The sequence below is a fragment of the Syngnathus scovelli genome, chromosome 6 (genome assembly GCF_024217435.2).
Source record: "Syngnathus scovelli strain Florida chromosome 6, RoL_Ssco_1.2, whole genome shotgun sequence".
In the NCBI taxonomy this organism is placed as follows: domain Eukaryota; kingdom Metazoa; phylum Chordata; class Actinopteri; order Syngnathiformes; family Syngnathidae; genus Syngnathus; species Syngnathus scovelli.
Genome location: NC_090852.1, coordinates 14,404,859 through 14,420,681, shown reverse-complemented (window position 1 = coordinate 14,420,681; position 15,823 = coordinate 14,404,859). Strand labels below are relative to the sequence as shown.

Below are 15,823 nucleotides of genomic sequence, written 5' to 3'. Positions count from 1 at the left end.
CAGCCAACCTGAGATAATCAAGTAATCTGTCTAGATTCAAAATGGCTATTGAGGCGAAGACGAGTAAATGGGGTATTTACTTTCAATGTGTTTTAGGGGCTGTTCACATTGCCACATCATCCGATTACCGTATTTTCTGCACTATAAGGCGCACCGGATTATAAGGCGCACCTTCAATGAATGGCCCATTTTAAAACTTTGTCCATATATAAGATATATACATTTGGCCCGCGGGCCGGACTTTGGACACGCCTGCTGTAGTGACTCAATATTGGTCCATATATAAGGCGCACCTGATTATAAGGCGCACTGTCGGCTTTTGAGAAAATTGGAGGTTTTTAGGTACATACACAGAGAGGTGTTTGCCTTTTCAAAGCAGTTCCAATCAACTGTTTACCAAAGGTGAAATCCAATGATCAGTGCAAACCAGATTCAACTGAACTCAATTTTGAGATTAATTGCAAAAGCTGTGGATACTTAGCAATGTTTTTGAGTTTATCTTTTTAATGTTGTGGGACGCTATGAAGAATTTAAAATAAGAAAATATTTAAGACAGCTTGTGATAAAGCTAATATAAATTGTGGAAGAATTAAAGTGCTGTGCTGTGAATACTATTCTGCTATACAATAGATAACTTTTATATTTGTTGGACATGTCTTTATGGCCAATTTATTAGTCTCTTAGAACCATTGTCAATATTTCTTTTTTTTTTTTTAACCTAGCTTCCAGTCAGCAGAGTTTGGAGGACCCCAGCTCAACTGATGATGAATGCGAATCGACTCATATGACGGTTCGTACACCTGTATATAGTTTCTGTAGAGTGCATCTCTGTGTTAGTGTTGTTTAATCTTGTGTACATTTTATTAAATGCTGATGAAACTTTCTGGTAACAGGTGTCTTCAGAAAGACAACGAAAGAGGCAAGAGAAGACCGTGGCGCTGCAGGCCAAACAAGAACAATTAAAGAGGTTGCATAGAGCTCAGGTACATTTGACCTGTACTACTAGTTGTTGTACCTACGTATTTCTCTTCATGTGCTATTTTGAATATTAATCACCGCAGTTTGATTCTAAATATACTTCGTTTAGGTGATTCAGCGGCAACTGGAGGAGGTTGGAGAGAAACAAAGAGACCTGGAGGAGAGAGGAGTGGCCATAGAAAAGGTTATAAGAGGAGAAGCAGGTACTGAATAATGCAGTAGAATGTTGAAAACAAGCACATACAGTAGGCTAAATCAGGCAAGTAAGACTAGAAAAGTCAATAGATGCTCAAACTGAAAATCCCTGTGTCTAATTTTCCTCCCTTCATGTATGCTCCTCTATACAGTGTGTCTTTAATAATATAGCGCAACAAGTAGAAAATGTGATCTTGCTGCCGTGTTTTTATCCCAGTATATGGTTCAGATTTGATTCGTACAATAGAAAGTTATGCAATGACCTACAAAAAAAAAAAAAACACAGAATTTGACATTTTCTCAGCCCTGTGTTCTCCAAAACGTGATGTCTGATCTTCCTGTGTCACCGCGATTTATTCTTTCAATCTCTTCTGGACCCTGCCCCACCCAATTGTCAATTTTGCCATTCATCCTTCCTTTTACTTCCTCCTCCAAGGCACTGACAATCAGGAAAATGATGGTGACCAAGCCCACCTTTATCAATCCTGGTTCGAACTGGTTTTGGAGAAGAACAGACTAGCACGATACGAGTCTGATCTCATGATCTTGTAAGTGACTGCATCTGGTAGAGAAATGTGTGACGAGGATGCGCTTTCCATACCTGACCAGTAGAGGTCACTCCTTCCTGTCCGTTTCAGTGCTCAGGAGCTTGAATTGGAGGACATCCAGGGCCGACTGCAGCAAGACCTTCGACGCAGGATGAGTAAAGACGGTAAATCTGACACAGACATGCAGTAAGGAGTCATTGAGCTGATTGTTTGTAGCTTCTCACTTTTTCTTTTCCAAAGATACAAAGAAGAGTGCCTCTGAGCTCCAGAAGGAGCAGGTGATCCTATCTGAGATTATGAGGACAGTGGAGAAGAGGGACATGCTGGTGTCTAAACTTGAGGAGCAAAGGCTGATGGAGAGAGCTGAAGACCAAGACTTGGAAAGCCTTGTGCTGTCTAAAGGCTACCAGTTCCATTGGGCCCAGGCTAATGACAGCTTGGAGTCACATGAGGCAGTGCTGAAGGGTGACTATTAAAAAGACCAGGTCAGATGTCCTAAGACTATGCACAACACTAGACAAAGTAAGAAAAGTTAACTTTCTATTTAGCTTTTTGTCATTCATAGCATTCATCCATTATTTTTTTAATCAATGAAAGAGACTTGAAAGGAAGACTCAAAATCAAACAAATGACGTAAAAGAAAAACCTAACATAAGTTGTCAATGTACTTTATATTTACTACTTCTGATCATGACTGACTGCCTTTTCGCACACTTTATAATGCAACTGGCCTGAGGCCACAACTGCTAATTTTTTTTTTAATATATATATATATACCTATATAAGATAGATTGGTGACAAATACGTCTTATTGTAGGCTACATAGTCACATTTTATCACATGGACTAACCAAACACTTTACTTGGGGTTTCAGTTTTTCACAGCTAGAATTTTCTAATTGCATAATGAATCCACAGATGTACAGTATATTGTGTTCATTAATATATGTATGTTTTTGTGCGTATAAAACTGTTTTTACGCTGCCATCATGACAAATTGGTGCATCACTGGTGTAACGGTAGAGCCGGTATTTAACAGTGGGTCCCTTTCAAACAAAACTCACAAACTTCTGTTATGGAATTATTTTTCATTTACAGTAATTATATTCAAAAATTCACCAGTGCATTGCTTTCAGCACAAAGGTGCGTGAACGGTGAATCTTGTGCGGCAAACCTCTTTATCCATTTAAGTACCTGCTGCATTTTGCTTCCGTCACGCCTCTGATACTACCTCAGAAAGCGGCAAATTTGCAGGTCCAATTTACCCTTCATCCTGCACCCAAGCAAGAAAAAGGCTGTTAAAAGCAGACAAAGAGGGTCATTATGAAAGTGGCTGCAGTCTCAGAAGGTGTTTTTTTTTCTTCATGTCACACTCATTTATTTGTAATATAATGTGAGAAATAGGTGAACAGTTGGCCGATTCACTCTTTCATGTACAGTACATCGAGCCAATCAGTGATGCAGTGACCAGATAAATTGCTACATGGTTGAAAATGAGTGTACCTATCCTATATAGCTGTGAATTTAGCCAGCCACGACTGGTTAGCTAAAACTGTATGGGCTAAGAGGATGGTATTATTTGTTGCTTCATGTTTTTATTTTATACCATATGGTTTGTTTTAAAAGGAGCCCAATCTATAATAAAATGTATTTAAATCTATGAATTCCTGCAGTTTTTCATCAATGCTACACAGGGGTGTAGGGGGGGGGGGGGGGGGTGTCACATTGGACCCAGCATTTCCTAACCAGATTTATGACAAAAATGCCACTTTAAATCTGGACAAAATTCATACACTTGTGCAATGTGTTCTTAATATATTTCAGAATACATTTCACAGTGCATGTAGAAAAAAAGAACCTATTCAACAACATAAGGTTTGAAACAAACAAAAAATAAACACATACTGTGATTTATTTTGTCCCCCCAGTGCAAAGAACTCTTGCATAAAAATACAAAGAACACATTTAAGCAAAAAAGCAACATTTGGAATTCTGAAGAATTAAGAGCTGTTTGTGCTTTTCGAATATGATTTGAGTGAATGAGACATTTAGTGCAGTTGCAAAATGGTATTGATCGACAAAATTGGCTGTTTTAATGAATCAGTGGCTGAAATAGAAGTGCATGATAAGAGTGTACACAAATAAAAAGCATAGGAAATGGCATTACTGTATCTAGTCAATTAAGCTCAGAAAATATTGCTTTTGTGCATTTTATTCCATGAAACCCTGACTGTGAAAGGTATGATAATGAATGACATGGTTTTTTAAAGGGTTACTAGAATGCAAATGATTCACGCATGCCTACGAGGCAACCCAATGAGCACTCCAGTCCTCAGTGAGGTGTTGTCACCCTGGCCACCCCACTGAAAAAAAAAAATCTAGCTACGCCCCTGAGCTTTATTCAATAAATAAAGTGTTTATAGTGTGGCTGAAGTGTGTACAGTGGATACAAGGTGCTGTAAAACATTTTTATAATTTCTCTTGAAATTAGAAAAATCAACCATCTGTTATGATCCAAACAACGAGTAAATGGAGAGAGAGATGGCTTCCATCATTTGTCCGGCTCCCACAGCTCGTTTTCCGCGATGGGTCACCGCTTCCTCCCCTGATGTTCCTCCAGAGAGGCGGGGCCTCTAACTCTGACCAACTTCAAGAGGAATTGTGGAATTCCATTTCCGCTTCAGGGAGTCGACCGGGATTTTTCTCCCAACAAAATTTCAACATCTACGTCAGTTTAGAAAGTTTGACTCCACAAACGTCGAGTTTATTTATTGCTCGATAGCGACAATGGCTTCCTCACCTCAGAAGTCCCCGTCCTCTCCCAAATCCCCGACAACGCCGAAATCTCCTTCTTCGAGAAAAAAAGACGATTCTTTCCTTGGAAAACTTGGTGGGACTCTGGCGAGGAGGAAGAAAGCTAAAGAAGGTAAACAACCAACAAAGTATTGATCCATGAATTATTATGTGCTGGAAATGATGAATCTCGTTTCAACATAGACGATGATCCTAACTAATAAGAGTGACCCACGACAAATCCCAAAATGTTATGCGTGTTAATGAGGTAACAGGTTTAATTAACCCTGTGGTATTGTTCATTTTCGTGGAGTAAATATCAATCACTGTCAATATTGTACGTATGGGCTACGTGTCTTTATCCATGTAAGGTAAAGAATTCACTTGTGACGTTTTCTTGGGCTCTCTGACAAGTCTCGCCTCCCTTCAGCCACTTTTCAACAATAATAATGGAAGCTCTCGTAACCTAAAACCCAGGAGGAAGCTGGTTAAATGACAATATTGTGAAATCATTAAGGGTTATAACTATTGATAAAAGTTATTAATTAGTGAAAAATAACAAAACAACACACTAGCTCTTCATATTAATGATCATTGCATTTTTTTGTGTCTTCCTCCAATGCACAGGTGTCAAACTCAAGGCCCGGGGGTCAGATACGGCCCACCACGTCATTTTATGTGGCCCGGGAAGACAAATTGTGCATCAAATTCGTGTGTCATTACTAGAATTGCAAATTGTCTTCACTTTTAATACTATCATTTTTTTAATATTTGACCAGTTTTTACTCGTCTGATTCGAAAACGAGTTATTCGTCTGTTTGTTTTGTAGCTTTTACTGTATATAATATGAGGTGAGAATCTTAATGTCTATATTTTAAGGTTCCACAGCTGTGACACATTTGATGCATGTTATTGCATCAAATTTATGAAAAACGTGTGCACACACACTCGCACAGCGTGCGTTGTTCCTCTTATGATTTGACGGAAGACCTTGGCGACTGGTTCTTTTGCCCATCGTTGATTCAATTTCAAGTCACTGTGAGGTTTATGGTCAGTTGCCATAGTAAAGTGTAGTAATGGCCAGATGGAATTCAAGTGAAGACAGGATGAAGATGTTAGCGTACTCTAGTGAAAGCACAGGGTAGGATGAATCAGATAGAGGAGATGATCACAAGGTGGAATCGACAACATTAGGAAGGATGACAGCTCGATCGTGCTTGATGAAGACAAGACGGGAGGTCATTCTTTATGCTGAGTGAAACTAGAACAAATCCGTGTTGTGGCTGAGTGTTTTTAGAATTTTGTTGTCAGCTTTAGGAGGGTAAGTTCTTGGGGGGAGAGAGCTGTTCTGCAAGTTGGGCGACGGAGACGTTCAGTACAGACATGGGCTGTGGAGCACTTAGCTTTTCCGAAAGCAGCACAAATGTTTATTGTTGCCAGATTGCGTATTTCATAGCAGACATGAAAACACAATACTGTACAGTCAAGAGGTTTCTGGATCAATCCAGTGGTCATTTGGTCTTAGTGGTTATCATTAAATCACTGCTAACTACAATTACATCACAGTACAGTGACACAGAAGAAAAGAGAACTGGATCTTTTTTCCAATTGTACTGTTCTCGTTTAAAATCTAAATCAACTGGCCACAATGCAGCACAGGTTGAGGCTAGTCTGGTTTTGAGTACTGTTGATGTGTCTTTGAACAAGGCAGTTAACTGTAACCATGACTAGGAGGCGCAGGCAACATGACTCCGAACAGGATGGGCATATTTTTTCTTCTGTGTGAATATTTTTTAAATGATTGTCACAAACAAATTGGGTCCATTCAGTAATGCCATTTTGAAGCTACTGAATGTTTGAAGGGAGGGGTCATCAAACATTTCAAAAGTGAGGGCTACCTCCCACCTCAAAATCGTTTAAATTCAGTAGTCTTTTCCACTTGAAACAAAAACAGAAAACACGTTTCATCAAGCTCAATTTTCATTGTCTATTTTATTTATTTTTAACAAGGTGTGTGTCAGTCAGTGTGTTAGTGATGTATGGGATGCTAGGATGGTGTTGATTATGCAGTTTGCAAATTGACAGGATGTTCGCTCTGCACTCCCATCACATCAATCCGTTGAATGGTTGCACCTCCTCAGCTATCTGAAAAAACGAGACAAAAGGCATGCTGGGCATGCTATAAGGCCTGTTGAGAAGCAGGAAGCATCCCTGCTTGTCTTTTGCTGGCTCTGACTCACGGCAAAAATAGTTGTGGTTAAAAAGATAGCATTTTGTGTCTTCCACAAGTGCTTTCCTGATAAATATTATAGTGATTGGCAAACAAAGGTGTTTTCCCTTCCAAACCCAATGGCTACAATCTACTGTTTATCTGAGAATTTCTGTTGCCATGCTTCTCTTTTGCCGCCGACTGAAAATGACGTCACAGTTGCCAGGTCTCAGGTAACAACCAATCACAGATCAGCTTAGAAAAACTGGTGTGCCGTGACTGATTGTGACCTAAGACCTCGCACCAATGTCAACAATGTCATTTTCAGTCAACAGCAAGTAGAAAAATGGCCGCTCCCTGAGATTGATAAAAACAGGTAACCGGTTTAATTCATATTCCAAAAACGAAACATTAATCAGAACACTATGTTTCGACTAGTTGGGCTGCACAGAACCTATTGATGCAAAGATAATTTTGTGGTTGACTTCCCCTTTAAGAATATAAATAGAAGTCTGACTCAAAATTTCCATGAGGATTCGATAAATGTTTGCATTATTCCTGATTTTCTTTGTTACCCAGTCACATCAGTAATGCTTTGTAATCTCTATTTTTCCCCCACTCCAGTGTCTGAGCTTCAGGAAGAGGGGATAAATGCCATCAATCTTCCTCTCAGCCCCACCCACTATGAGCTTGACCCCGAGGACACCATGCTAGGTATTCGCATCAGTCCCATCAATCCAATTACACTTTTATAGTAAGAAAGTACTCAGAAGCCGTAGACTAAATTAGAACTGCAAACATCAAACTGCAATACTGCGCTAACATTCTAAATTAATCGGGATGCCTTCAAGATTATGCAAATATTAGCATTGATTTGCTTTTGGCATGCAGAAATATCATACTTGCCTCTAAGTAGGGGAAATATCAAACTGGTAAATGAAGCCCCATTTTTACTTGAAAATACAGTTCAGTTAGTCGCCAACAATTTGCAACACCTTTGTGTTCTCACAATCAAAAATTAGAGATACAATAGCTAATCCCTGTCACAACTTGTGTCAGTGACTGGGGTCATCAATTATCCCTCCAAAGAAAATAAAAGAGATGTTGCCATCAACAGTAATGGACCCTGATAAGCATAACTGACATCATGTTCTTCTTCTAGAGGAGAATGAGGTGCGTACCATGGTGGATCCAAACTCCAAGAATGACCGCAAACTGCAAGAACTCATGAAGGTCAGTGGTGTCAGGAAAAAAGCATTCGAACATCTTACCTGAATCTATTGACACCAAACAGCAGACCAATGATGAGAAAAGCTTTGAAAAACATGTGAAAGTGAAGAACGAGTTGCCAGAAGGGGCGGCTGGCATCTTTGTCACTTATAATAAAATATAATCACAATATTTCTCCACTAGTAGTAGCATGATGCAATTATTCGCTAACTGATGTAATTGAAGAAAACAAATGTAAAGAAAGAAGAAGCGTAAAAATCTTGAAGGAATTGATAACAGCATCGAAATGGAGACAAACGAAAAGCACTCCAAAAAAAAAAAAAAAAGTTATTGACAGCAAAGAAATGTAGTTAATTAAAACATCAACAAGCTGTGATTGCTCATTCTTAAAATTGTTTTAACTGGCATCTCGTCATTACGTTGCCAATATATTTTGTCCTGTGCTCACATAGGTACTGATCGACTGGATAAATGATGTTCTCGTTGGGGAAAGGATCATTGTAAAGGATCTAGCTGAAGATCTCTATGATGGACAGGTCCTGCAGAAACTGTTTGGTGAGTTCATTATTTGTGATTTATATATCATCATAGAGTATTCAAGTTTTAAAAATTCCCACAAAATCTGTACCCGTTGTGCAATACACTGCATTCAATTTTCTCATCTTGGAAAGCTGCATTTTTTTTTCCCTCTTCAAAAATATACAATCGCTTGCTGTTGCTTGCTCATGATGGGTTTCAGAGAAGCTGGAAGGTGAGAAACTCAATGTGGCTGAGGTGACACAGTCAGAGATTGCACAGAAGCAGAAACTGCAGACTGTTTTAGAACGGATCAACGACTCGCTCAAACTTTCCACCAGGAACATTCGCTGGAATGTCGACTGTAAGTGACAGGCCATACAGGCTATTCATTCAATCCTTGTAATTCGTGCACTTTTTTAAATATATTATGCTACTGTGTCAGCTATGTTATTTTAATTGAATTGCTCGAGAGAATTTTACAAGCCTCATTTTTATATTCAAGAACTTTTCATCTAAATCAATATCCACAACGAAAAAGGCTGCTGTAACCAGAAGAAATCTGAGAGTTGCGCAATTAGTTACTTTTATTTTACTTTTGAAAATGTCATGTTTCATGTTTTTTTTTCTTAGTTTGAATAATGTTTGCCAAATAATTCCTTTGCGAGAGATTTTTATTGCCCAAACTTTCTTTAGTCAGATGCTTTTTGCCAGTAGTTTTCACTGGTTTTTGTTTAAATTATGTTTATTATTTGTCATTATCATTTCCTATTTTTTTGTGTCTCCATTTGTATTATTTCTCCATTAGATGAATTCATTAAAAATGCTAGACAAAACTTAACATTTCTTAAAGAGAATGAAAAGGGAGAACGCATTCATAGGTTAGAGGTTGAATTTTTTTTTTTTTAAGGAACAGCTATAGCTAGTACGAATTCAGATTTTTGACAGACAAATAATTTTTTTGAATCACTGACACTACCCAACTTGTTTGTCTTTGACAAAATGAAGCTGTTCATGCGAAGAGTATCGTGGCCAAATATTAATTTGATGAATCACTAATACTATCCAACTTGTCTTTCACAAAATGAAGCTGTTCATGCGAAGAGTATCGTGGCCATCCTTCACCTCCTGGTAGCACTGTCACAACACTTCAGAGCACCAATTAGATTGCCGGACCATGTTTCTATTCAAGTCGTCGTGGTCCAGGTGAGTTTCAACACTCTGTCTGCTGTTATTTGGATTTCTGTACCACCATTTTTTTCCTTTCATATCTATGTGTCTTTGTTTATTTTTTTCCAAATATGTTCCACCTCGTTTTACTATCACAATGACATTAATCTCTGGTTTTCAGAAAAGAGAGGGCATCCTCCAATCCAGACAAATTCAAGAAGAAATCACTGGTAACACAGAGTAAGTAATAGCACTGAAGAAGTCAAACATTTTAAAGCCTTTCAAATGCATACAGGTGACACACCAACTACCAAACGTTTCACCTCTACCTAGGAACTTTCGTTTCAGTCTTGGCTCACACACTGAAGGTTAGGCAGGGAGCCACAGTGATTTCATTTCAAGCAATTTAGCTGATGGTGTCAAAAGGATGGCAGACATGGATATAATATGTAATATAAATGACGGGCGCTCAACTTAAAACTTCAAATTACGATTTCACGCTGTCTGAATAAACAAAAACAAATCAAGTTTGCTAAATTCAAACTTTTTACTGATTTTTTTTGGGGGGATCTTAAGTATTTTGTCCAGTTGTATGGCACTAGTGCTCGAGACTGAGCTTTGTGAGAGAGGTGAAGAAGTGACTTCTGAACTTCACGGATAATTCCAGTTTTGCGTGCTTGGTCCTTTTATTTAGGAATACATCCATCCTTATTTGACAACGGCTTTTTTCCCCTCTTCTTTAAATGCAGGGATACTCGCAATACCCCACAAACCTAAATTGAGAAAGACGGGCATTTAAATCAGTCCCAGCTCTGGTCAAAAACACATCAATGCATGCATTGATTTCTCTATACATATGATTGGATTGATTTACAGTATATCCTCTCATCGCCTCTGTGTGATAGTATTCTGAGGTTTCTGAGATTTGTGTGGACTTTCATCTATCCTTTTACCGTGTGTTTTAATGAAATCAATAATCTACACATACTGAACTGTGTCAAGTAGTCAAGTATTGGCGATGTATTCAAACTACAAGAGAGTCTCTCATTCGAACACGTCCGCACGCAAGTCACACGTACGGGTTGCTGTGGAGCAAGAAACTTGCGAGTTGACAGCAGCAACAAAAGAAATAACAGCAAACGCAAAGGCACGAGCTTTACATGGTCACAGTGAAAATATGGTTATTAGCATAGCGCCAAGAGGACTGCTCAGACTTGCCTTTCCTTGATTACACACTTAATATATGTGTACGGAATGTGTGATTTCTTCCTGACCTGCCTTGTAGTGAGAGCCCCTCCTCAGGGACATTTGAACCGCTGCCGTGATGATGACGAGGAGTGATACTGTACGTCCTCTGTTTACACAGAGGAGCTTTTATTTATTGTATGAATACCCAACAGTGTTTTGCTGCTGAGATGATGTTACAGTTTGGAGTCACTCTGGGCCTCCGGCTGATGATGCCCAGGTTTTTTGGGTAGCCGAGATGTACCTGTGTTTCTGGTTAATCTTATTACGATGCTAGAGCTACGTCTATTGTTGAATCATAACTAATCCTCCCATTCTCCACATTCCTCTGTGATTGAATTGGAAGCACTCGCCTTTCATTCTCTCGTATTCTATAGAGACTCGAGTGTGAAATTGTGAATAACATGAAATGACCTGTGATTTTTTTTATTTTGACACTTTTTTTCTTCTCGTGTTCTAATTTTCCAGGGCTTTCTCTGGAAGACATGGTACGTTGCTACAGCAGTGAGAGATTACCCAGTGTTGTCTTTTTCTCATTATGGTCATATATTTTCCTTTTTTGCTATTAATCATTTAATCCATGTTTTCCCTCAGAACGTGACGCTTTTGACACGCTGTTCGACCATGCTCCAGATAAACTGAATGTCGTCAAAAAGGTAGCGATGCACTGCTGAAGCACGGACCATAAATTTGGCTGTCGGTGTCTGCATGACAAACCCTTAAATGTCTTAAGCAGACATTTCACCACCAATATGTCAACTCTGAGCAACGTTTTGTAACCAAGCAAAGTACACCAATTTGGATCAGATACACGTATAGCTTCATGAGCTAAGCTCCTCAAAGCAAAGCGTCTTGGACTGTGAGAGACGGTCCCAAGTGGAGCTTCTTGAGCCTGCTTCCAAATGAAGCATTGTACGAGGGGGTGCACTGCTTTTAGAGAAAAACAAAATGAGGGGGGTCATACAGCTGTACAGCACACCAATATTACTCATTCATTTTTCCGTCTACTTATTTAGCAGCTGATCAATGAATGGCTTTGTGTTTTCCCAGACACTGATCACGTTTGTGAACAAACACCTGAACAAGCTCAACTTGGAGGTGTCTGAATTGGAAACACAGGTATGACACCTTGACACACCTCAGAGAGGTTGTTCGGGGTCTCCTTAATGGGATTGGGACTGTGGGTTGTGAAGTGATATTTTTGTCTCGTATTCTTCAATCACTTCTCTCTTTTTCCACAAACCTTGTCACCCAATGTTTGCATTGTCTCCTACCAGCCAGCTGGTCTGTTTACCTGCCTGTGCTGTGTGTCAGTTTGCAGATGGTGTTTATCTGGTCTTGCTGATGGGTCTGCTGGAGGGATACTTTGTGCCACTCTACAACTTCTTCCTCACACCTGAAAACTTTGACCAGAAGGTTGAGTTTGCTCATTTTCATCACAATCTTTGACTCTGTGGCAGACTTTAACAAACATTTTTAAGTTGATCCTCTGGTTTTCTGAGGAGCATCAGGGTCTGCCCTCAGAAGCTTGGTTCCATGCCATCTGTTTCCCTTAGAGCCCATTCAATGCACAGCCATCTCTCCTCTCTATTGGCCTCTCTAGTACCACGGTATTCTAAACAGGCAATCCTCGGAGACACCACAGTAGGCTTTTGTTACGGTCTTGGCCAGCCACCCTTGCCAAGCTGTGAAGCAGAATGGCAATCCCTGATACAATGTGCACAACTCCAAACACACACACGCACACACTTCTGGCCTGGAAGAGCAGGCAGAAGCCCATAGCATCTGTAATCTCTTCTACGCAGGGAAAGACTGAAGCGATGGCTCAGGGGCTCGGTTTTGTGCGTGTGTTTGTATATGCCCCCCGGAGCCTGCTCGTTGTTAACTTAGCTCATCTTGTTTTACTAGATGAGACGGCCACACACAATGCTTGGGAAACTTGTTTCAAACCTTTCTGCTCTACTAATACTGCAGCTTAACCTGGATCATGCTTTTCTTTTACAGTAGCTGTAGTTATCTTGGTTTATTATTATTTTTATATTCATTATATACTGGCAATTGCTATATTACATTTAGAATTGATAACTGTTTAAACCTAAAAAAATTAGTAAAAATGTACCACATTGTCAACTAAGGAAGCAGCGTTTTTCTGCGGCTGTATGTAGATAATTTATATTTGAGGTCAGAGGTGTGGTGCGTGCGTGGTGAGCAACTTGTCTAATGTTTAATCAGCGTTCACTCTCACCGTAGGTACATAACGTGTCCTTCTCATTCGAGCTGATGCAGGACGGAGGTCTGGAGCGACCAAAGCCGAGGCCTGAGGGTATAAAACTTTAACACGATGATCTTATTGATGCATCCGTTATGTAATTACTTAAATGCCCACTCAGAATGTAAATTTTGTAAAAACGTCTTTATCTTGTTGAATCAAAGGCATATTTTTGACACTTTTACCCATTGTCTGTTTTGTTAATTGTTTTTCCTATTTATTGGGTTTTGTGATCATTTAAAATAAAACAACTCTGATACCTCGTTACCGACAGGACAGTTAAATAATTAGCAACTAAAGTGAACTAAGCTGGACAATAGCAAAAAATACAATGGGAAACTCTTTTACTATGCATATCTGTCTCGATGGTAGTCTCACTGGTTTTCCTTTTCTTTCCTCAGATATCGTGAACTGTGACCTTAAGTCAACCCTCCGTGTCCTCTACAACCTCTTCACCAGGTACAGGAATGTAGACTGAATGCCCAATCGACAAAAATAAGACTTTTTATATCAATGGACCACATGCTATCGCTTATAAATCCATCAATTTATTGTTTCAATGTGTTTTTATTTGGATTTGTATGTGCCATTTTACAAATGACCACAATCCCTGCGGCATCACTTGGTGTGACACATTTGGACACATTTGAAAAATCTCTCAAATGTTTCACATTTCATCATTGTACGTATTGTAAATTTAACACACTTATCCTGTCATATTTTTCTAGCTTTTCTGCTCCTCTTGAAGTGCATTTAATTAAACTTCCACTACTTGATATAATGTGTCTTAAGGAAAGAAACTACAGTATAATGGTGCTTCCACAGCAATGTTACCCTTGCAAAAGCAGGCCCAAACTTTTTTGCACAGATATTGAAACTTATTTACTAAGCATGCGTCAGGAAAATATGCAAAATTGCTGCGCCTTTCATGTTATGCTTTGTCCAGCTGCGCTTTGCACCACCTGCAAGGTCTCCTGGGTGCACCCAGTTTGTGGATCAGCTTTCAAAAATGTTTGTATGCACAACCAAGTTTGTACCTGTTTTTTAATCACAAACATTTAGGGGCTGATACAAAGCGTTATCCACTTGCTTGTGCAGATATGGATCAAAACATAAAAAAAAAATAAAAAATCATCTGCCATTGAGCTCAAACACATACTACAGCCATTCCATTCCACAGCAGTTAAATTAAAATGGCATACATTTCATAGCTAGGACACATTGCCATTAGTCATATACTGTAATCGCTCTGTATTTTGTGCTAAAAACATTGGTGGCGTCTATCTAAACCTCCCATGTCACAATTTGGTATTGGTAAAGCCACACGGGGATGTTCTTTTTACAAATTGACGTGGATTCCGTCTGGCGCCAGCAACATGCATCTTGATCTATCATACCGTACTTTCAGGAACGTCGATACATTTTAAGCAACAAATGTTGATCGTCAATGCTGCCAACAAGTGGTATGTCATGTATCTATTTATGTTTTAATCTATATCATTTAATAAATAGATCAATATCATAATCAAGCTGTACTATTTGTATTTCCTAAAAACAAAAGCCAGAAAATCTCACTGCCTAGTCCACTGTGTATCCTGCGTCATCAAATTCAGGCTCCAACTCATGTTTGACACTAATTCGGAAAAGCGGTGTAGATAATGGTGGGATGGGATCTGAACTGTGTGTGAATCAACATAATGTCTGCAACAGAGATGTGTTTTGTTCGAGAAACCGTATCTGGTGCTTAATGCCTTCTCAGATGCAACCGATCCTGGGGGATCCGAAAACCATGTTACTACCATTTCCTCTGCTTCCTCGCCCAGGGAACAATTCCTCGGTGCTAGTTTGGACCTTGTTGTATTAATACTGTTACATTTATATCATGAGTGCGCTTTGTTGGAATCACAAGGGATTGTGAACTACATAGTAATGCCACTTTCTCTTGACAGGAGATTTTTAAACTTGTGTTACCAGACACTTAAGTACAATTTACTTGAGTCATTTTAAAAGAGGGGTAGATTGATTTGCTTGTGTCATTTTCACATGACTTGTTTTTGCTCAATAACTCACAAGAGTGTATCAATCTTAATGTTTTGATTATCGTTATAGTATCATTTTTCGTCAAACATAGAAATGTTGGATTACATTTCTCATCTAATTTAAGTGTCAATTCTGCAGGAACAATAACAAAATGTATTGTCAAACTTCACATATCTATATTCATCATACTGTGAGCCTTTTGGTCGTTTATTTCTTCAATGATACAAAACTAAATCAATAGTCTATTTTATGTAAAATATTATTAGAGAAGAAACAACTAAATGAAAAATACAAAGCAAAGTGGTTGATGCCACCGCCAATATCTTAGTAGTCTGTGTTTCACTGTAGATTCAGATTTCTTAAAACCTGATTGTCCTTGAGGATTTGTAACAGCATTCATAACAACATAATAATTCAGAGAGCTCACTAATGGGGGCCCCTATTAGCACACTTGCGCTACAATAAAATGAACACATTAATTAGGGCATGCAGAAAGAACAATGAGGATGAAAGGAGGGGGACGGAATCCTAAGAATAGAATCAAGACATGATGGCATTTTTCTTTGGTCTCTCCGGTCTGCGCAGTGTTATCCCTATTTCAAATGTGGCCCCTGATCACCTGTCATGAACA

At 39.1% G+C, this 15,823-nt stretch overlaps 2 protein-coding genes across 5 annotated transcripts in view; both read left to right on the top strand.

Annotated features, from left to right (window-relative positions):
* LOC125970504 (F-actin-monooxygenase mical2b) overlaps nt 1-3,380 on the top strand; it is a 29,214-nt gene extending 25,834 nt beyond the window's left edge. For all 4 annotated transcript variants that reach the window (XM_049722839.2, XM_049722838.2, XM_068651094.1 and 1 more), the window contains 6 exons: nt 723-790; nt 894-983; nt 1,088-1,181; nt 1,610-1,721; nt 1,812-1,885; nt 1,962-3,380. In XM_049722839.2, the coding sequence (XP_049578796.1) occupies nt 723-790; nt 894-983; nt 1,088-1,181; nt 1,610-1,721; nt 1,812-1,885; nt 1,962-2,197 (674 nt within the window). In that variant the 3' untranslated portion in view covers nt 2,198-3,380. The remainder of the gene's footprint in view (nt 1-722; nt 791-893; nt 984-1,087; nt 1,182-1,609; nt 1,722-1,811; nt 1,886-1,961) is intronic.
* A 960-nt stretch (nt 3,381-4,340) lies between these two features.
* parvaa (parvin, alpha a) lies at nt 4,341-14,677 on the top strand. Its single transcript, XM_049724369.1, has 13 exons — nt 4,341-4,646; nt 7,347-7,436; nt 7,885-7,955; nt 8,405-8,507; nt 8,692-8,832; nt 9,559-9,674; nt 9,820-9,878; nt 11,352-11,371; nt 11,478-11,539; nt 11,934-12,002; nt 12,198-12,299; nt 13,134-13,206; nt 13,554-14,677. Exons 1-13 carry the CDS (start codon nt 4,508-4,510, stop codon nt 13,628-13,630), a joined length of 1,122 nt encoding a protein of 373 aa, XP_049580326.1. The 5' UTR covers nt 4,341-4,507; the 3' UTR covers nt 13,631-14,677.
* The last annotated feature ends 1,146 nt before the right edge of the window (nt 14,678-15,823 follow it).